This window comes from Pseudoliparis swirei, chromosome 22, assembly GCF_029220125.1.
Source record: "Pseudoliparis swirei isolate HS2019 ecotype Mariana Trench chromosome 22, NWPU_hadal_v1, whole genome shotgun sequence".
Taxonomy (NCBI): domain Eukaryota; kingdom Metazoa; phylum Chordata; class Actinopteri; order Perciformes; family Liparidae; genus Pseudoliparis; species Pseudoliparis swirei.
In genome coordinates, this window is record NC_079409.1 from 23,599,989 (window position 1) to 23,621,872 (window position 21,884).

At 49.6% G+C, this 21,884-nt stretch overlaps 1 protein-coding gene across 1 annotated transcript in view; it reads right to left on the bottom strand.

Annotated features, from left to right (window-relative positions):
- csmd3a (CUB and Sushi multiple domains 3a) overlaps positions 1-17,212 on the bottom strand; it is a 306,306-nt gene extending 289,094 nt beyond the window's left edge. The window contains exon 1 of the mRNA XM_056445250.1: positions 17,131-17,212. Within this exon, the coding sequence (XP_056301225.1) occupies positions 17,131-17,191 (61 nt within the window). The 5' untranslated portion in view covers positions 17,192-17,212. The remainder of the gene's footprint in view (positions 1-17,130) is intronic.
- Positions 17,213-21,884: the final 4,672 nt, after the last annotated feature.

Consider the following 21,884-nt stretch of genomic DNA (forward strand, 5'->3'; position numbering starts at 1 on the left):
CTCCTGCTCCTCCTTCCTCCCGTCTCCCCCTCTGATACACAGAGGAACGGAGGGGCGACGTGTCGGGGGACGCGGCGCGGAAAGAACGCGACACACGAAACCTTCAACGTGATTGGTCAATCCGTTTGTCTGTCAACATTTCGGGGGGAAAAAAAAACCAATGAACACTCAGTAAATCACAAAGGACCTCCCACCTCACAGGTGAGGCTCATTTAGCAGCCTGTCAGTCAGAGAACCAGAGAACACGGCACGAGGACAATGAGGCTCATTTCAGAGCTGAGATTGTTCTGGAATGTTTGATGTATAACACGTGGGGATGTGTCACATGCAAAAGACTTTAAACGGTGAATTTAATTTATTTTGTAAAATGTATAAAATGCCCCCAGCCTCCAGAGGGTTAACGTGACATATTTGAATGTCAGTCAGTTATCAAGGCCACTGGTTCTGCTGTTCAGTGTTAAAGATGACAGGACTAATGGGGTCTCAATATACTTCTTTTTTTTAACTAATCTGATGTTTCACTGAAGAAACAATTTATCATCCACGATATTAAATACCTCGCTGGCACTGTATATGTAGGAGCCTCTTTGAAAACACAGCTCTGTGTGAAGTTTTGTCTTTAAAAAGAATGAACTTTTAACTTTTAACTTTTAATTGCGATTAATCGCGATTAATTAATCGCAATTTCAAAATGTGCGATTAATTAGTTACTTTTTTTTAATCGATTGACAGCCCTAATATATATATATATATATATAATAGGAACCTAGCAACAAGACAAGTCTATTAAAGTGTGCCAAGGCTATTTGAAGTGGCGATGACTGATGGCTCATAACTGCTCCTAAAGCCTTCTCTGATTGGCTGTCTGCAGCCAGAGGGGGAGGGTGAAGCTCGAGGTGACAGGTGGCGTGTGGTCAGTGGTCACCGAGTGAGGGCAATGACAACCACAGATGGCCAATTATTCTAGAAGATGAGTTAGAGATGTTCAGCTGCTTCCCGGTTGTGTTGGTGGAGCGTCGGCCCGTCACAGGAGGCTGCAGGGACACAGAGCGCCGGGCTCCTCTGGGGGGGAGCTGTGTCTGTCACTGAGGACCCTGAGCTGTGTCTGTCACTGAGGACCCTGAGCTGTGTCTGTCACTGAGGACCCTGAGCTGTGTCTGTCACTGAGGACCCTGAGCTGTGTCTGTCACTGAGGACCCTGAGGATCAAGAGGATACGGGGAGGAGGAACGAGGAGGGGGCGTTGAATTGTATTTTGGGCATCTCGGACATCTTTAAGGAGGAGCGTGGGAGCTGTGGGGTCCAGGCCTAGGGGGACAAGGTGGAGGGGGTCTCCTGTAGACCTGGTCTAGGACTACAGGAGGAGACCACCCAGAGAGCTCCACTAGTCCCTGGGACCAGTCAGGGAGTCTCACAGCACGACGTTCAGAGCCGCCTGTGTGAGGAGGATTGTCCCGAAGACGACGGAACAGATGCTCATTGATATTAATCTCTCTCTCTCTCTTGCCTCTTCAGCCCCCCCCCCCCCCTCTCTTGTTTTTCCATGAGCTAAATTACAATCCCTCTTGTCGACGCTGTGAATCACAGGCGAGTGAAATATGCTAATCACTGTCATAAGAGCTGCATGTAGAAAGAAGAAGATTGTTTGTTGTTTAACTTCCACAGAAACAGGATTGCCCCCCCCCCCCCCCCCCGTCTCGGATCACGGCGCCGTCCGGCCTCTCCGACCTCTATCATCACTTCAACTGCAAAACGCGCTCCCCGGGGTTCCCCCCCGATTCCCGTGTTAGCGCCACGCCGACCGTAAATTGTGGCGAGAAACCAAATTAACGCCACGCTGCGACCGCACAGCGGCGGAGGAATATGAATCAGAATCATAACGCACACGTCTGGGAGCGAGGCGGCGGCTGACAGGCCAGCTGTTCCTCAAACACTCACATCTACCCCGGGCCCTCTGCACACGCACACACACACAGAAACACACACACACGCACACAGACACACACAGACACACAGAAACACACACACACACAGACACACACACACACGCACAGAAACACACACACAGAAACACACACACACACGCACAGAAACACACACACACGCACACAGACACACACAGACACACAGAAACACACACACACACACACACGCACACAGACACACACCACGCCTTCCACAGAGTCCTCTTACCCTGAGGAGATTTATGAAAGGATTTGATTCTTTGCCAGTTAGGATTGAAGGTGTGTGTGTGTGTGTGTGTGTGTGTGTGTGTTTGTGGAGTGTAGTGATGGGTGTCGTTTGGGTTTTCTCTGATGCCGGTACTAAACCGGTACTTTTTAAACGATACCGGTTCCTAAACGGTGCCTGAACCGGTACTTAAAAAAAGAAGAAGCACAAAACGAGGATGGACAACGACGACATTAAAAACCTCTTCTCCAGATTCCCTGTAGAAGACGTTCTCATGTAGCACCACAACAACGGAGACCAGACTGGAGCTCGAGCTCGTAGCCTGTAGCTCATAGCTCGTAGCTCTTAGCTCATAGCCTGTAGCTCGTAGAGGAGGGGGAGTGACAAGCGGCGCGTTGGGTAATGGATGGCGTGGGGAGCGATGGCCCCTCCCAGCCTTAACAGAGCGTGATTTAACGGGTTTGGAGACTTGCTCCTGCAGCTCATCGCTTCAGCGCCTCGCGCTTCAGATTCAACCGCCAGACAAACGCTCGTCTTCCTCGTGGCAGTGAAATGGTTCTGAGGAAGGACTGCAGCACTCCGCTGGTTTGGAAGTGATGTTCCATTTGCTATATCGTCCTTAAACTGTATATAATTGATCTGTATGGTGCAGTGTCTCTCATTGTCCTGTAGTTTATGAGGTGGCCTGCATGTCCACAACTATTGTTTCCACCAGACAATACACTTCATCTCATCGACCCTGTGGCTGAGAGTCACTTTGAAAGGTGATTCATGGCGTTGGCATAAAGGAGATGGAGCGGCGCCCCCCTTCGGCCCCAGTAAGCGTGGAGTTCTGGCATCAGTGGAACAACAATGCAGCTTCTCAGGGCTTCAGGTTGTGAACACGTTCTGCTGCTGAGCTTTAGTCACGTGTCTAAACAATGTGTGGCAACACGGCGAGAGGTCAGCTGACCTCAGGGGACGGACTCCTCGTCTTCAGTGTCAGGGACAGGAGCTGCGTCAGGAAACTGTGCCATGAGGTCACTGTAATGAGGTCGCTGCAATGAGGTCACTGTAATGAGGTCGCTGCAATGAGGTCACTGTAATGAGGTCACTGTAATGAGGTCGCTGCAATGAGGTCACTGTAATGAGGTCACCGTAATGAGGTCACTGCAATGAGGTCACTGTAATGAGGTCACTGAAATGAGGTCACTGTAATGAGGTCACTGCAATGAGGTTACTGCAATGAGGTCACTGTAATGAGGTCGCTGCAATGAGGTCACTGTAATGAGGTCACCGTAATGAGGTCACTGCAATGAGGTCACTGTAATGAGGTTACTGTAATGAGGTCGCTGTAATGAGGTCGCTGTAATGAGGTCGCTGCAATGAGGTCGCTGTAATGAGGTCGCTGCAATGAGGTCACTGTAATGAGGTCACTGTAATGAGGTCGCTGCAATGAGGTCACTGTAATGAGGTCGCTGCAATGAGGTCACTGTAATGAGGTCACTGTAATGAGGTCGCTGCAATGAGGTCGCTGTAATGAGGTCACTGTAATGAGGTCGCTGTAATGAGGTCGCTGTAATGAGGTCACTGTGATGAGGTCGCTGTAATGAGGTCGCTGTAATGAGGTCACTGTGATGAGGTCACTGTAATGAGGTCGCTGCAATGAGGTCACTGTAATGAGGTCGCTGCAATGAGGTCACTGTAATGAGGTCACTGCAATGAGGTTACTGTAATGAGGTCACTGTAATGAGGTCGCTGCAATGAGGTCACTGTAATGAGGTCACTGCAATGAGGTTACTGTAATGAGGTCACTGTAATGAGGTCACTGTAATGAGGCCACTGCAATGAGGTCACTGCAATGAGGTCACTTTAATGAGGTCACTTTAATGAGGTCACTGTAATGAGGTCACTGTGATGAGGTCACTGTGATGAGGTCACTGTAATGAGGTCACTGTAATGAGGTCACCGTAATGAGGTCACTGCAATGAGGCCACTGCAATGAGGCCACTGCAATGAGGTCACTGTAATGAGGTCACTGCAATGAGGTCACTGTAATGAGGTCACTGTAATGAGGTCACTGTGATGAGGTCATTGTGATGAGGTCACTGTAATGAGGTCACTGTAATGAGGTCACCGTAATGAGGTCACTGCAATGAGGCCACTGCAATGAGGTCACTGTAATGAGGTCACTGCAATGAGGTCACTGTAATGAGGTCACTGTAATGAGGTCACTGTGATGAGGTCATTGTGATGAGGTCACTGTAATGAGGTCACTGTGATGAGGTCACTGTAATGAGGTCACTGTGATGAGGTCATTGTGATGAGGTCACTGTAATGAGGTCACTGTAATGAGGTCACCGTAATGAGGTCACTGTAATGAGGTCACTGCAATGAGGTCACTGTAATGAGGTCACTGTAATGAGGTCACTGTAATGAGGTCACTGTAATGAGGTCACTGTGATGAGGTCACTGTAATGAGGTCACTGTAATGAGGTCGCTGCAATGAGGTCACTGTAATGAGGTCACTGTAATGAGGTCACCGTAATGAGGCCACTGCAATGAGGTCACTGCAATGAGGTCACTTTAATGAGGTCACTGTAATGAGGTCACTGTAATGAGGTCACTGTAATGAGGTCACCGTGATGAGGTCACTGTGATGAGGTCACTGTAATGAGGTCACTGTAATGAGGTCACTGTGATGAGGTCACTGTAATGAGGTCGCTGTAATGAGGTCGCTGTAATGAGGTCGCTGTGATGAGGTCACTGTAATGAGGTCGCTGTAATGAGGTCACTGTGATGAGGTCACTGTAATGAGGTCGCTGCAATGAGGTCACTGTAATGAGGTCACTGTAATGAGGTCACTGCAATGAGGTTACTGTAATGAGGTCACTGTAATGAGGTCACTGTAATGAGGCCACTGCAATGAGGTCACTGCAATGAGGTCACTTTAATGAGGTCACTTTAATGAGGTCACTGTAATGAGGTCACTGTAATGAGGTCACTGTAATGAGGTCACTGTGATGAGGTCACTGTAATGAGGTCACTGTAATGAGGTCACCGTAATGAGGTCACTGCAATGAGGCCACTGCAATGAGGCCACTGCAATGAGGTCACTGTAATGAGGTCACTGCAATGAGGTCACTGCGATGAGGTCACTGTAATGAGGTCACTGTGATGAGGTCACTGTGATGAGGTCACTGTAATGAGGTCACTGTAATGAGGTCACCGTAATGAGGTCACCGTAATGAGGTCACTGCAATGAGGTCACTGTAATGAGGTCACTGTAATGAGGTCACTGTGATGAGGTCACTGTAATGAGGTCACTGTAATGAGGTCACCGTAATGAGGCCACTGCAATGAGGTCACTGCAATGAGGTCACTGCAATGAGGTCACTTTAATGAGGTCACTGTAATGAGGTCACTGTAATGAGGTCACTGTAATGAGGTCACCGTGATGAGGTCACTGTGATGAGGTCACTGTAATGAGGTCACTGTAATGAGGTCACTGTGATGAGGTCACTGTGATGAGGTCACTGTAATGAGGTCACTGTAATGAGGTCACTGTAATGAGGTCACCGTAATGAGGTCACCGTAATGAGGTCGCCGTAATGAGGTCACCGTAATGAGGTCGCCGTAATGAGGTCACCGTAATGAGGTCACTGTAATGAGGTCACCGTAATGAGGTCACTGCAATGAGGCCACTGCAATGAGGTCACTGCAATGAGGTCACTGCAATGAGGTCACTTTAATGAGGTCACTGTAATGAGGTCACTGTAATGAGGTCACTGTGATGAGGTCACTGTAATGAGGTCACTGTAATGAGGTCACCGTGATGAGGTCACTGTGATGAGGTCACTGTAATGAGGTCACCGTGATGAGGTCACCGTAATGAGGTCACCGTAATGAGGTCACTGTGATGAGGTCACTGTAATGAGGTCACTGTAATGAGGTCACCGTAATGAGGTCACCGTAATGAGGTCACCGTAATGAGGTCGCTGTAATGAGGTCACCGTAATGAGGTCACTGTAATGAGGTCACCGTAATGAGGTCGCTGTAATGAGGTCACTGTAATGAGGTCACTGTAATGAGGTCACTGTAATGAGGTCACTGTAATGAGGTCACCGTAATGAGGTCACTGTAATGAGGTCACCGTAATGAGGTCACTGTAATGAGGTCACTGTAATGAGGTCACTGTAATGAGGTCACCGTAATGAGGTCGCTGTAATGAGGTCACTGCAATGAGGTCACTGTAATGAGGTCACTGTAATGAGGTCACTGTAATGAGGTCACTGTAATGAGGTCACTGTAATGAGGTCACTGTAATGAGGTCACCGTAATGAGGTCACTGTAATGAGGTCACTGTAATGAGGTCACCGTAATGAGGTCACTGTAATGAGGTCGCTGTAATGAGGTCGCTGTAATGAGGTCACTGTAATGAGGTCACTGCAATGAGGTCACCGTAATGAGGTCGCTGTAATGAGGTCACTGTAATGAGGTCGCTGTAATGAGGTCACTGTAATGAGGTCGCTGTAATGAGGTCACCGTAATGAGGTCACTGTAATGAGGTCGCTGTAATGAGGTCACTGTAATGAGGTCACCGTAATGAGGTCACTGTAATGAGGTCGCTGTAATGAGGTCGCTGTAATGAGGTCGCCGTAATGAGGTCGCTGCAATGAGGTCACTGTAATGAGGTCACTGTAATGAGGTCACTGTAATGAGACCACTGTAATGAGGTCACCGTAATGAGGTCGCCGTAATGAGGTCACTGTAATGAGGTCACTGTAATGAGGTCACCGTAATGAGGTCACTGTAATGAGGTCGCTGTAATGAGGTCACCGTAATGAGGTCACTGTAATGAGGTCGCTGTAATGAGGTCACCGTAATGAGGTCGCTGTAATGAGGTCACTGCAATGAGGTCACCGTAATGAGGTCGCTGTAATGAGGTCACCGTAATGAGGTCGCTGTAATGAGGTCACTGCAATGAGGTCACTGTAATGAGGTCGCTGCAATGAGGTCACCGTAATGAGGTCACTGTAATGAGGTCGCTGTAATGAGGTCACTGTAATGAGGTCACCGTAATGAGGTCACTGTAATGAGGTCGCTGTAATGAGGTCGCTGTAATGAGGTCACTGTAATGAGGTCGCTGTAATGAGGTCGCTGTAATGAGGTCGCTGCAATGAGGTCACTGTAATGAGGTCACTGTAATGAGGTCACTGTAATGAGGTCACTGTAATGAGGTCACCGTAATGAGGTCACCGTAATGAGGTCACTGTAATGAGGTCTCTTTGGGTCGTTGCCAGATGCTTTCGGCCCAAGTGACTCTTACATGTTTCACACATACATCTGGAGCAGTTTGGGGTTGGTTGTCTTGCTCAAGGACACTTCAACAAATGGAAAAGGGCCTCTGACTCATCCGACCTCCATGCTGGACCACCTGAGCTGCCGGGGTCACGCCCTGAGCCCCAAGACAACAGAGGAGGGGACTTGTTCCTTCTAGAACGTTCTGTTGCTCTTCCTAGAGGCCTCTAAATAAGTCGTGTGTCTCATTAATCGTGGCAGCATGAGGACGCAGAGGTCAGCCGTACGACTCACACACACATGATGTGCAGAGTTTGAATAAATCAATGAAGAAATGAATAACTCCACAATAATAGAGTTTTAGAATGAGCCTTACTTTGAACACACTCGGACCACCGGTTGATGAATGCTCCTCCTCCCCCCCTCCATACATCACAGTATCTTTCTTCAAACAAATCCTGAGCCCAAAACCCACAAGCCCACTGAGCTATGCGTTCAAGCTCCTCTTGATGATTTATTTTTGGCATGTATTATTTTCTCCCTGCTTGATTCTCCATTTCCTCACGATTGACTGCGGTGTGTGCGCGCTGAGTCAAGGACGGGATGGCATTTCATCATTGTTCACGATGAAGGCCCGTCACACGCAGACGGCGAGCCGCAGCTGCTCCTGCAATCAAAGTTAAAGTACAAAAAACAACCCTCATTGATTTGCACCTGACCTTAAAGGTGAGTCCGCCAGTATAGAGATATCCATCAGTGATGTCTGGTTACAGAGGACTGGGGAGCTAGAGCCCTCACCAATCACAACAAAGGTCAACTCCCACCCGGCTTCATTGGAAGTACACACACACGACGCAGAGCGGCGGGACGGCGTGTGGTGAAGACGCTCCGTGTGGATGTCCACATCCAGGAGGAGGACATTAGGATGTGAGAGTGTGTTGCCCACACTGATCAGAGGAGATCATCATCTCTTGGTCCTCGCCTGCCGTCGGCCCTTCAGATCGTGAATCTCCAGCCGGCCTCATATCAAATCACTGCTGCAGCACTTAGCTCTTATATCTGGTGGTAATTTGTTTTTTAAAAATCCGAGCACTTTCCCCCTCAGATCTATGACAAGCTGTACTCCACACGGAAAATATAGAGGCAGGGAAACTAATATTTCATCAGCCCAACCAGGAATGTCGCGGCGATGACTGCGAGGACCCAGACGGAGCCCTGAGGAGGCAGGAGGCTCGCTGAGCCGGAGAGACGGCCGCATGGAGGAGGTGCATCACAGGGCCTCAGGGTGCTTGTCTGCATGCTTGATGAGGGGAACGGGCTTCATCCAACAGAGACAAACAAAGGGACTTTCTATAGAACGAGAACCTCACGGCTGTGTCACTGCAATTTGGAAAAGGGCTCAAAAATATTCCATTTGATGGTTTTAAATTGCCAACCACTGAGGTGAGAAATCGTCAAATCAGATCCTCTGCGCACGGAGACACAGCTGGCACAAAGCAAACACACACCGCCGCACACGGAAACAACCGGAGCCGTGCAGCGGAATAGCCGAGTGTAATAACGGCTTCCCGGCGTCTGCATGCTGCTCTGCTCTACCCACTTCCAGGTGATACAGCGCTTTATGGGCAGACGCCGATCGCTCCTCAAAGGCCGCTGAGCCATATCGCACCTGATGCCAGGCGGCCACGGACAGGAGGCGGAGCCGGCGGCACACGAGAGGACCGCCTCTCTCACGCCAAACACACAGGAACATCAACACCTCCTCCGGAGAGGACAACGAGAAGCTCTTCTTCTATTTGAAGACGATAAACAGAAGCTGAAACAAACTCGGCTGCTTCACTTTCCAAGCAGAACACGTCTTCTTCCACTTAGCAGCCGGCTCACATCGCGGGGACGTCTTCCACAGCCTCGCTTCGAACGCTACCGCTAACCTGCATTTAGCTGAAGTGATGCTACCGTGCTAACATGCTAACGTTGTTGCACCAGATCTAAAGATGCCACGTGCTCAGATGTTTTTTTTAATGCATGCAAAGAAATACTTAAAATCTTTAACCACCAAATGTTTATAATTCCTAGAAAAAAGATTATTAATTTACTAATATAAAGTTTCTGGTTTTTTATTTTTACATTGATTAACTAATTGATTAATGGAGGAATAGTCACATACAATGCACATAGTTGTTGTTCTTCCTCTTCGTCATCCTCTTGTTTGGTTTGTTAGCCAAACAAATGAATGTCTAGTTCACAGGCTCCAAACACGCGGCCCGCGGGCCGGATCTGGCCCTCCGCATCGTTTGAAAGACACGTGATCCCCTTTTCTTAGAAAAATATCCTGTGCTTTTATTTTGAAGGTTTCAAATTAAATGGATTCATGTTATAATATTAGAGACATTTTCTTATGTACAATATTTGTAGACTCAAATAAACAATAATCGAATGCAAAGAGAGTTATTTAACAATATGTTCGGGTAGTTTATACAGTACCGGCCCTTTAAGAGGGCGGCCATGATGCTGATGTGGCCCACGCTGAAAATGAGTTTGATACCCCATGTCTAGATCCCAGCCCCCCCACAGAGGACACTCAGGGCACCCCGAGCAGAGCTACAGCGATAGAACAGATACTTGTGAAATGATATACTGATAACACGTTAAATACCAGGAGAACCCGGCTCTGGGCTTCAAGGTGACTAACTGCATGCAGGCGTCTCATCGAGGAGCGTCACCTCCCATCCTCACGCAGGTCGGACTGAAACTGCTGAGCCGGCAGTTTCATGAACCCTGGCAGCTCCTTCATGGCGCTGACGCCGCCTGTCCTTCACAGTCTGTGACCGAGACTTTAAAACTGAGACTGAAAACAGATGAAGAAGAGTTTTGATGCAGCTCCTGGAGGCGGAGCCTCAGGCCGCTCCTCCAGTCAGGGGGTCACATGGTGGGAACGCCCTGCATGAGGGCTGCAGAGAGCCTCTCAGCCAATGAGAGCGTCTGGTTAACTCGATCTGTCCCGAACTCCATGGAGCTGACAGCAGAGGGTCAGCTAAGGGTCTGGACATGTCTGGACATAATGATGGACATGTCTGGACATAATGATGGACATAATGATGGACATGTCTGGACATAATGATGGACATAATGATGGACATGTCTGGACATAATGATGGACATAATGATGGACATGTCCATCATTATGTCCAGACATAATGATGGACATAATGATGGACATGTCTGGACATAATGATGGACATAATGATGGACATGTCTGGACATAATGATGGACATAATGATGGACATGTCCATCATTATGTCCAGACATAATGATGGACATGTGGACTCCGGGTTCATGAACAAGATCAATGGAGAAAACCCGCATGGACCCGGCATGGAACCCACATGGACCCGGCACGGACATGCATGGACCCGCATGGACTTCATGAATCCGCAATGGACCCGCATGGACCCGGCATGGAACACGCATGGACCCGACATGGACACGCATGGACTACTCATGGACCCGGCATGGAACACGCATGGACCCGCATGGACCCGGCATGGAACACGCATGGACCCGACATGGACCTGCATGGACTCGCATGGTCCCGGCAGCCTGTGGTCCCGTGCTGGTTCCTTGATTCAAGGCAGCGCGCGGCGGCCACTTCCTTTACTCTGAAAGGATTTAAAGAGACACCGCGCTCACGCTTGATTTTAAACTGCAGATCCTGAAGGACCTGGTCTGTTTTAACTGGTTCCAGTATAACTCGGGTCATTCTTTCTCGTGTTGTGGAGGTCAGGAACCAGAGGGCCGGCCTGATGGCGCAGCACGTCCCCGTAGATGGTCATAATTACACAGACTCATGGTAATCCTGATTAGCCGCCGCAGCCTTCGCAGCCGGTGTAATCACGAGGAGAGGAAGTCTCCGTCAGGGCGTCCGCGGTCAGAACCGCTGATTACCAGCAATTAGTGACGGGCTCGTAGAGTTCTAAAAATCACAAACAGGCCTTCATTTTAACTAATTACCGAAGCTGGAAGGACATTTGAGAGCCGGCGGTGGAACCGGCAGATGGACGAGCGTCAGCCGTCTGCTCGCCGCCGCTAACGGCCGCCCGGCGTGTGACGCGTGAGCGGGAAGCAGCCGCGGCCTCGCCGTGAGGCCACGCCGACAATAGATGTCATGTGACCAGATGAACAATAGATGTCACGTGACCAGATGAACAATAGATGTCATGAATGAATGAATGAATATACACTTTTATTAATCCCCAAGGGGAAATTAGTTCTCTGCATTTAACCCATCCTTAGTTATTAAGGAGCAGTGGGCTGCGGTGAAGCGCCCGGGAAGCAACTGGGGGTTCAGTGCCTTGCTCAAGGACACTTCGACTAAAGGGGAGAGCGGGGATCGAACCCACAACCCTGCGGTTGCAGGACGGCCCTCTTACCCCACTGAGCTAAAGCCGCCCCAATCATGTGACTAGATGAACAATAGATGTCATGTGACCAGATGAACAATAGATGTCATGTGACCAGGTGAACAATAGATGTCATGTGACCAGGTGAACAATAGATGTCATGTGACCAGATGAACAAGAGATGTCATGTGACCAGATGAACAATAGATGTCATGTGACCAGATGAACAAGAGATGTCATGTGACCAGGTGAACAAGAGATGTCATGTGACCAGATGAACAATAGATGTCATGTGACTAGATGAACAATAGATGTCATGTGACTAGATGAACAATAGATGTCATGTGACCAGATGAACAATATGTCATGTGACCAGATGAACAATAGATGTCATGTGACCAGATGAACAATAGATGTCATGAGACCAGATGAACAATAGATGTCATGTGACTAGATGAACAATAGATGTCATGTGACCAGATGAACAATAGATGTCATGTGACCAGATGAACAATAGATGTCATGTGACTAGATGAACAATAGACCAGATGAACAATATATGTCATGTGACCAGATGATCAAGAGATGTCATGTGACCAGATGAACAATAGATGTCATGTGACCAGATGAACAATAGATGTCATGAGACCAGATGAACAATAGATGTCATGTGACCAGATGAACAATATATGTCATGTGACCAGATGATCAATAGATGTCATGTGACCAGGTGAACAATAGATGTCATGTGACCAGATGAACAATAGATGCCATGTGACCAGATCATCCATAGATGTCATGTGACCAGATGAACAATAGATGTCATGTGAACAGATGAACAATAGATGTCATGTGACCTGATGAACACTAGATGTCATGTGACCAGATCATCCATAGATGTCATGTGACCAGGTGAACAATAGATGTCATGTGACCAGGTGAACAATAGATGTCATGTGACCAGATGAACAATAGATGTCATGTGACCAGATGAACAATAGATGTCATGTGACCAGATGAACAATAGATGTCATGAGACCAGATGAACAATAGATGTCATGTGACCAGATGAACAATAGATGTCATGTGACCAGATGAACAATAGATGTCATGTGACCAGATGAACAATAGATGTCATGTGACCAGATGAACAATAGATGTCATGTGACCAGATGAACAATAGATGTCATGTGACCAGATGAACAATAGATGTCATGTGACCAGATGAACAATAGATGTCATGTGACCAGATGAACAATAGATGTCATGTGACCAGATGAACAATAGATGTCATGTGACCAGATGAACAATAGATGTCATGTGACCAGATGAACAATAGATGTCATGTGACCAGATGAACAATAGATGTCATGTGACCAGATGAACAATAGATGTCATGTGACCAGATGAACAATAGATGTCATGTGACCAGATGAACAATAGATGTTATGTGACCAGATGAACAATAGATGTCGTGTAACCAGATGAACAATAGATGTCATGTGACCAGATGAATAATAGATGAACAATAGATGTCATGTGACCAGATGAACAATAGATGTCATGTGACCAGATGAACAATAGATGTCATGAGACCAGATGAACAATAGATGTCATGAGACTAGATGAACAATAGATGTCATGTGACCAGATGAACAATAGATGTCATGTGACCAGATGAACAATAGATGTCATGTGACTAGATGAACAATAGATGTCATGTGACCAGATGAACAATAGATGTCATGAGACCAGATGAACAATAGATGTCATGTGACCAGGTGAACAATAGATGTCATGTGACCAGATGAACAATAGATGTCATGTGACCAGATGAACAATAGATGTCATGAGACCAGATGAACAATAGATGTCATGTGACCAGATGAACAATAGATGTCATGTGACCAGATGAACAATAGATGTCATGTGACCAGATGAACAATAGATGTCATGTGACCAGATGAACAATAGATGTCATGTGACCAGATGAACAATAGATGTCATGTGACCAGATGAACAATAGATGTCATGTGACCAGATGAACAATAGATGTCATGTGACCAGATGAACAATAGATGTCATGTGACTAGATGAACAATAGATGTCATGTGACCAGATGAACAATAGATGTCATGTGACCAGATGAACAATAGATGTCATGTGACCAGATGAACAATAGATGTCATGTGACCAGATGAACAATAGATGTCATGTGACCAGATGAACAATAGATGTCATGTGACTAGATGAACAATAGATGTCATGTGACCAGATGAACAATAGATGTCATGTGACCAGATGAACAATAGATGTCATGTGACCAGATGAACAATAGATGTCATGTGACCAGATGAACAATAGATGTCATGTGACCAGATGAACAATAGATGTCATGAGACCAGATGAACAATAGATGTCATGTGACTAGATGAACAATAGATGTCATGTGACCAGATGAACAATAGATGTCATGTGACCAGATGAACAATAGATGTCATGTGACCAGATGAACAATAGATGTCATGTGACCAGATGAACAATAGATGTCATGTGACCAGATGAACAATAGATGTCATGTGACCAGATGAACAATAGATGTCATGAGACCAGATGAACAATAGATGTCATGTGACCAGATGAACAATAGATGTCATGTGACCAGGTGAACAATAGATGTCATGTGACCAGATGAACAATAGATGTCATGTGACCAGATGAACAATAGATGTCATGTGACCAGATGAACAATAGATGTCATGTGACCAGGTGAACAATAGATGTCATGTGACTAGATGAACAATAGATGTCATGTGACCAGATGAACAATAGATGTCATGTGACCAGATGAACAATAGATGTCATCTGACCAGATGAATAGATGTCATGTGACCAGATGAACAATAGATGTCATGTGACCAGATGAACAATAGATGTCATGTGACCAGATGAACAATAGATGTCATGTGACCAGATGAACAATAGATGTCATGTGACCAGATGAACAATAGATGTCATGTGATCAGATGAACAATAGATGTCATGTGACCAGGTGAACAATAGATGTCATGTGACCTGATGAACACTAGATGTCATGTGACCAGGTGAACAATAGATGTCATGTGACTAGATGAATAATAGATGTCATGTGACCAGATGAACAATAGATGTCATGTGACCAGATGAACAATAGATGTCATGTGACCAGATGAACAATAGATGTCATGAGACCAGATGAACAATAGATGTCATGTGACTAGAAGGAATCATTACAACACTCTCAATATGACAGAGTGTATAATAGTTGGTAGTCATGGACCACGATCCAGACCTCCATGATCCATCAGATGGAGGTAGAGGAAAAGTGGGCGGGGCTTCAGCGGGGCCTCCTACCGGATATTTAACTACATTCTGATCTGCAAACCATTTAAATGAATATAAAGATACAGCAGTGTGGCGATCATCAGCTTGAGTGAGAGGTATTCTCACAATAAACAATGTAGAGGTCAGACCTGACGGCGGGCAAGGCCACAGGCCTGACCCCTCCCATCAGTCACAGCGTACACAAGCCTGTGGACCGGGGGGCTGGTCCATTACTGTGAAGCTGACTGACGGTTGTCCAGTTGGTGGATGGAGAGCGACTCCAATGGGAGGAGTGGACCAGAGACTTGTGTCTGTGTGGAGCTCCCCGAGGACGAGCCGGCCGCCGCCATGAGAACACGATCTGATTTACTCATCACTGTGTTAATAATCACAAAACTAAGCTGCTAAATGTCACTCCGTCCTCCTTCAATGTGGAATCAGACACTGAGCCCCCCCCCCATGGAGGATTGTTCTTGCTCAGCAGCGTCTCTGAGGAGTGAGTCACAGGCCACAGCGTTGTCTCTAACACGCTGTCACCTGTCAGGACTACAGGTGGGCCGTGCTTCCCTCTTTCTCGCCTCGGTCTCACCCCCCCCCCCCCCAGTCGATGGCTGCTGGCTCTCTAATAAGGAACAGAACCAGGAGGAGAGGCCTGGAGGGTTGACATGGCTCAGTGTGGGCGGTGAGCCGGCTGCTGCTCATCCCCCCCCCCCATGGAACATATAGACACTGAGATCTGTGAGCGGCCTGCAGTACACAGAGGGACCACTGGTCATCCTCACAGAGAAGGTCCCGGAATACACACACACACACATCCTTATACACACACACCTATACACACACACATACTTATACACACACACACACCTATACACACACATCCACACGTATACACACAAACAAACGCAAACACACACACGCACACACATGCACGCACACACACACCTATACACACACACATGCACACACACACACATGAACGTACACTAAACAAACATTTTGAGGGATGGAATTGGATTTTCTTTTTTTTCCTTTTCCTTCCGTGTAAATTGGAATGAGTTTAACATGCAGAGCTCCTGATGCACGAGGCAGACTAACACGCACACGCACACACACACACACACGCACACACACGTATGCACCATTTTCTAACCCACATGTTGTGGATGCACCAGAGGACGCGCTGCTGGTCACGTGTCCTCTCTCACGTCAGGAGACGTTCACCTGTGATTAAAGTTGGAAACGAGCAACACGTGATCGACAGGTTTTATTTATGTCATTTAGAATAACTATAAGTGACATTCAGGAGCGACACAGCTGATATATGAACAGAGCAGCTCCCTGCAGCCAGAGAGGATTCACTGAGAGCCCGGGGAGCCACCGGAATACCAACAGCAACTATATGCTGCACCGGCGGCTCCTCCCGGTCCTCCCGGTCCTCCCGCCCTCACATGGCTCCTCGTGGCTCCTCATGGCTCCTCATGGCTCAGTACGAATTGCCTCGAACCCCCTAACTTGCTGGGTACGGTGGAGCCTAACGTTGCTCTGACGCACATCCCACACACTTAAACCCGACCGGAGCCGGTGGGGGCGGCCGGCCTCACGCACACCGGCTCTTGTATAACCCACGGCAGCCTGCAGCGCGTGCACGGGCGTCCCAACATGCACTAGTGAGCCCACTGAGCCGAGCCGCGCGCGGGCACGGCGTGGAGCCGCCGAGCCGCACACGGCCCCTCAAACTCTGCGCACCACACCGTGGTCGCCTATTTTGCGCACGTCTGTAACGTTCAAGCTTTGGATTTCTCCCACGCACGCGCACGCGCACACGCACACACACACACACACACACACACGCACACACCAAGGAAACAGGCGGCTCTGCTGCAGTGGCTCGTACCTCTCACACATGTGAACATCAGAGAGAAGATGAGATTCCAAAGCACCAGCCCGGTCTTCATCCTCGCGGCTCTGCCCTGCGCGGAGTCCCCGCGGCCGCAGCGCGCGCATCTCCGGGTGAAGACGTCCCGCAGCGCGATAGATCCGTCGTAGTATCCGTGTCGGTGCGTCCCCGTCATGGTCAGAACCGGCAGGCTCCTGCTGCTGGAAGTGGATCCTGTTCTGGGAGCGGGACCGGCTGAGCCGCCGCTGCTATGTCCGCTGCTGCCGGGAGAGAAGTGCGCGAACCGGAATGAGAGGAGAGGACCAGAGCGACCTGCAGCGCGAGGGCTCAACCATCTCTGCTGAGAGGGGCATCAAGTGGGAGCCTCTCCGGCGGCGCGCGCCCGCGTCGGCTGCTCATCATCCTCCCTTTCTTTATTTAAATCACTGTCAACCAGCCGAGGGCACAGAGGAGTCTGAGTCCGGAGTCTGAGTCCGGAGTCTAGCCTCTATCTGTGAATGCTGCCTTCATCGATCGACATTTGAACCACGCAGAGAGAGAGAGGGGGGGGGGGTGGAGCCGAGAGAGAGAGAGAGAGAGTGACGGAGAGAGAGTGAGGGAGACGGTGAGGAGAGAGAGAGAGAGAGATCGTCCTGTGTAAGTATGATGTGGGTGATGTGTGGCTAACAAATCATGAAGTGGGCTCAGTGTGGGGGCAGAGCCACGTCTTTATGGGGAGACTGTAAATCCAGAGAAAGAAATTAACTCTGTTTATGACAGCATGTGGTTTATTTGTACGTGAGGGGAGGGGGAGGGGTAAAGGAAAGAGAGGGGGGGGGTAAAGGGAATAGAGGGGGGGTAAAGGGAATAGCCGATGACAGGAACTCACCGGTCGGCTTCCCTCAATAACTCTGATTCTCTCCTTGGGGATGTAGGCAGCAGCGTGATGGGGGGGGGGGGGGGCTGAGGGTCCGCTGCATGGGGCTCGTCTGCCATCTAGCTTTGGAAGTCACCGACTCTGAAAAGAGGAAAGAGGAAAAGGGGGAGGGGGGAGGGGAGGCGAGAGGCCGCGTGCACACAGCTGTCAATCAGGTGAGACGAGTCCAGTGAAGGCCATGACCTCGTCTTCATCATGTGGTTCTTCTTCCTCTCCAGGGCTCGTGCTATCAGCTCACCTCATGAGGCGGCTTCTGGTTTGAATGTTGCCCGATCATAATTGGCCCTGCCATGACCTCCTCCTCCTCCATATGAGTTATGAGTTCATAAACCAACATAAGGAGCGCGGGCCGCTCGGGGTCGGCGGGCAGACAGTCGCTGCCCGTGGTGCTGGAGGCAGAACCCTCCCAGCAGAGGAGCAGAGCGTCTCCAGAACAAAGGACTCTCTCTTCATCATGAACCAACTCTTCAAACAGAAGATTGACGCGTTGGACCTCAGGAGGAAAACATCTCAGATCTGCCGTCTGGATGGTCGTCCGTGGCTCCGAGTCCGAGGTCAGGTCACCTCCGTCTCACCCGGGAGGAACCGGCATGAGGGGAAGTGTTATTGAAATATTCAGAACCATCCGAGAGAGCAGGCGCTGTTCACGGCCCAGCGGCCTTGAGACGCTCTGAGAACAAAGCTTCCTCTGCTCCTCTGCCAGTGTTGGTCTTTGGCGGCTCGATGCAGCTTCATTGGACATGACTCCCGTGTCCGGCTTGATATGACTGAGATCTCATCTCCTCCATCATGATGGATGTGTCTCCGTCTCTGCAGACGCTTTATCTGAGCGCTTTATGCAGCGGAGGCTAACCACTGTGTGTCTGCAGTGTGGAGGGAAGGTCCCTTATCCTGGCATCACGATTCTTCAGGTGTCTCCGGGCCCGGTGCTGCAGCCGGGCCTGGCAGAGCCTCCACCGGGCCTGGCAGCTGCACCGGGGTAACGGACCGGCGGCCCTGGAGAGGCTGCCGTCGTATTGATGCCTTCTCTTGATGAGCAATCAGAGCCCCGATCCTCCTGTTGTTTTGGTGTGCATCTCTGTGCATGTACATGTGTGTGTGTGTGTGTGTGTGTGTTTGTGTGTATTCATGCCAAATTGAACTCTAGTGCCCATGCACACATGTGAGCGCCTCTTTGTGCAAACGATTGCAGGCCGGAGCTCCTCCTGAAAGGCAATTCCAGTATTGAATGTCATTTTCTCCGTCGGCCACTGTATCAGAAAATATTTGATGGACTGATAGAGCGAGCGCCGGATTATGTGGCTTGACTTGCCAGAGGAACATGTCTGGATGTGGCCTCGCTCACACGGCCACTGATCCACTGCTGGGTTCTGCTGCTCGGCCCCCCGGGGCCCCCACTCAGGTGTGTGCAGGAAACGAGAGGCTAAATATCCCTGAGTAAGACGTGAGAGGAGACAGGCTGCGGGTCATGGAAGAGATTCCTCACTAATGTCCCTGAGCTGTCTGACGTTCCCGTCGACTCCTCTCAGCGTTCACATCGTTCCGGCTAACGGGGATCACCGCGGCTCCACGTTAGCTCGGAGACGACGGCCTCGGGTTTTAAATACGGACGCGCTTCCCCTTGATCCAGAATCCATTGCAGGCCGTGACGGAACACAGAGGCGCACCTCAACACCTCGCCGCTCCACGCCGCGCCAAATGAGATCACCGTCAGCGGCGCTCCGGCTCGGGGCGCTCCGGAGAAAGGTGGTGTCAAACCACCAGGACATACGGATGAACGTGGAAAACATCCAAACCGTTCGGTTATCTTTTGTTCGTGGAAGCTTGTGAAGTATGAATCACAGCGTTTGGTATCTCCTCCCACGTGACCTTTCACCCTGCAGCTAGATACACCTGTTAGCTCATGAATACACCTCATCACCTCGTCTTCACCACAGGTTCCATCAGATCTCATCTTCATGAGCTCTGTTCACTCCTCTGACGACGAACGGGCTTAAACCTTTCTGTCTTCTCAGGAAAGGTCTGACATCCTGGAGACAGAGAGGAGAAGGAGGAGGAGGAACAAGGGTTAAATATATTGATTGAGGGATCGTGGCAAACATAAAAGTGGGAGATAGAACACCGAAATGAGCGAGAGGAAGACAGCGAAGGACGAGGCGGCAGGAGCAGAGAGGATGAATGGAGGCTGGCAGGAGAAGCAGAGCGACAGGCGGAGGAGAGGAGCTCAAGATACACGAAGAGGAGGAGGAGCAGGACAGAAAGAGACATTTAGTGAAGACGGATCTGTGTTCATGAAGAGACTCTGAGACACAGAGAGGAGGAGGAGGGCGGAGGCTGCGAGGGGCGCCATGCGTTCATGGAGGGGGAGGAGCTTCCAGAGAACGCTCCTCAGACCACGTGTGTGTGTGTGTGTGTGTGTGCATGTGTGTGTGTGTGTGTGTGTGTGTGTGTTCACTCTGCAGGCCGAACAAAGTCCATCACAACAATACCGGTGAAAGAAGCCGTTGTCTCACTGCAGCGCCGACGGCTTCAGAGACAGGAGCTGAGGGCAGGAGGAGTCCAGGAGGAGTCCAGAATGAGTCCAGAATGAGTCCAGGAGGAGTCCAGGAGGAGTCCAGAAGAAGTCCAGGAGGAGTCCAGGAGGAGTCCAGAAGGAGTCCAGAAGGAGTCCAGGAGAAGTCCAGAAGGAGTCCAGGAGGAGTCCAGAAGGAGTCCAGAATGAGTCCAGAAGAAGTCCAGGAGGAGTCCAGAAGGAGTCCAGGAGGAGTCCAGAAGGAGTCCAGAAGAAGTCCAGGAGGAGTCCAGGAGGAGTCCAGGAGGAGTCCAGAAGGAGTCCAGGAGGAGTCCAGAAGAAGTCCAGGAGGAGTCCAGGAGGAGTCCAGAAGAAGTCCAGGAGGAGTCCAGGAGGAGTCCAGAAGGAGTCCAGAAGAAGTCCAGGAGGAGTCCAGAAGGAGGCCAGAAGGAGTCCAGGAGGAGTCCAGGAGGAGTCCAGAAGGAGTCCAGGAGGAGTCCAGGAGCAGTCCAGGAGGAGTCCAGAAGGAGTCCAGGAGGAGTCCAGGAGGAGTCCAGAAGGAGTCCAGGAGCAGTCCAGAAGGAGTCCAGGAGGAGTCCAGGAGGAGTCCAGGAGCAGTCCAGAAGGAGTCCAGAAGGAGTCCAGGAGGAGTCCAGAAGGAGTCCAGGAGCAGTCCAGGAGGAGTCCAGGAGGAGTCCAGGAGGAGTCCAGGAGGAGTCCATGAGCAGTCCAGGAGGAGTCCAGGAGGAGTCCAGGAGGAGTCCAGGAGGAGTTCAGGAGTCCAATAAACCGATGCCGTTGGCTGGAAACGGCCGGTAAAGAAAAAGAGTAAGTGCCGGACGGAGAGACAGAAGGGATATTTTGAGAGAGCAATTACAGCCGGTGCAGGAGAGAGGATATGATCCAGGAAGCCAGGCGAGGCCGTCCCGCCCGCTGGGGGAGACGCACTCCATCACTCCTCACCCTGGAAGCGAATTTGCAAAATCTCTTTTTTTCTCTCAGGACGTTATTTTCCTCCACCGGTCTCAGATGAGCGACGGCTCAGAATCACAAAGACGATCGATGAAGGGAACCGCGATGCCGCCGCCGCATCGATCGGGAATCGAGTGCACATTGATTGTGGAGTGTGATTGAATTCCATTTTAATTCAGAATGTGTGTGTATTTTCATTTTGCCTCGGCCTGAATACCAAATTGCAGCAAACAGGACCCCCCATTGTGATTGGCCTTTAAAAGACAAATTACATTGGCTGATGATCTTACCTCCAGGGGGAACGGAGACTCGGCGGTGTCACCGGGCGGGATGAGGAGCAGCTTACTCACA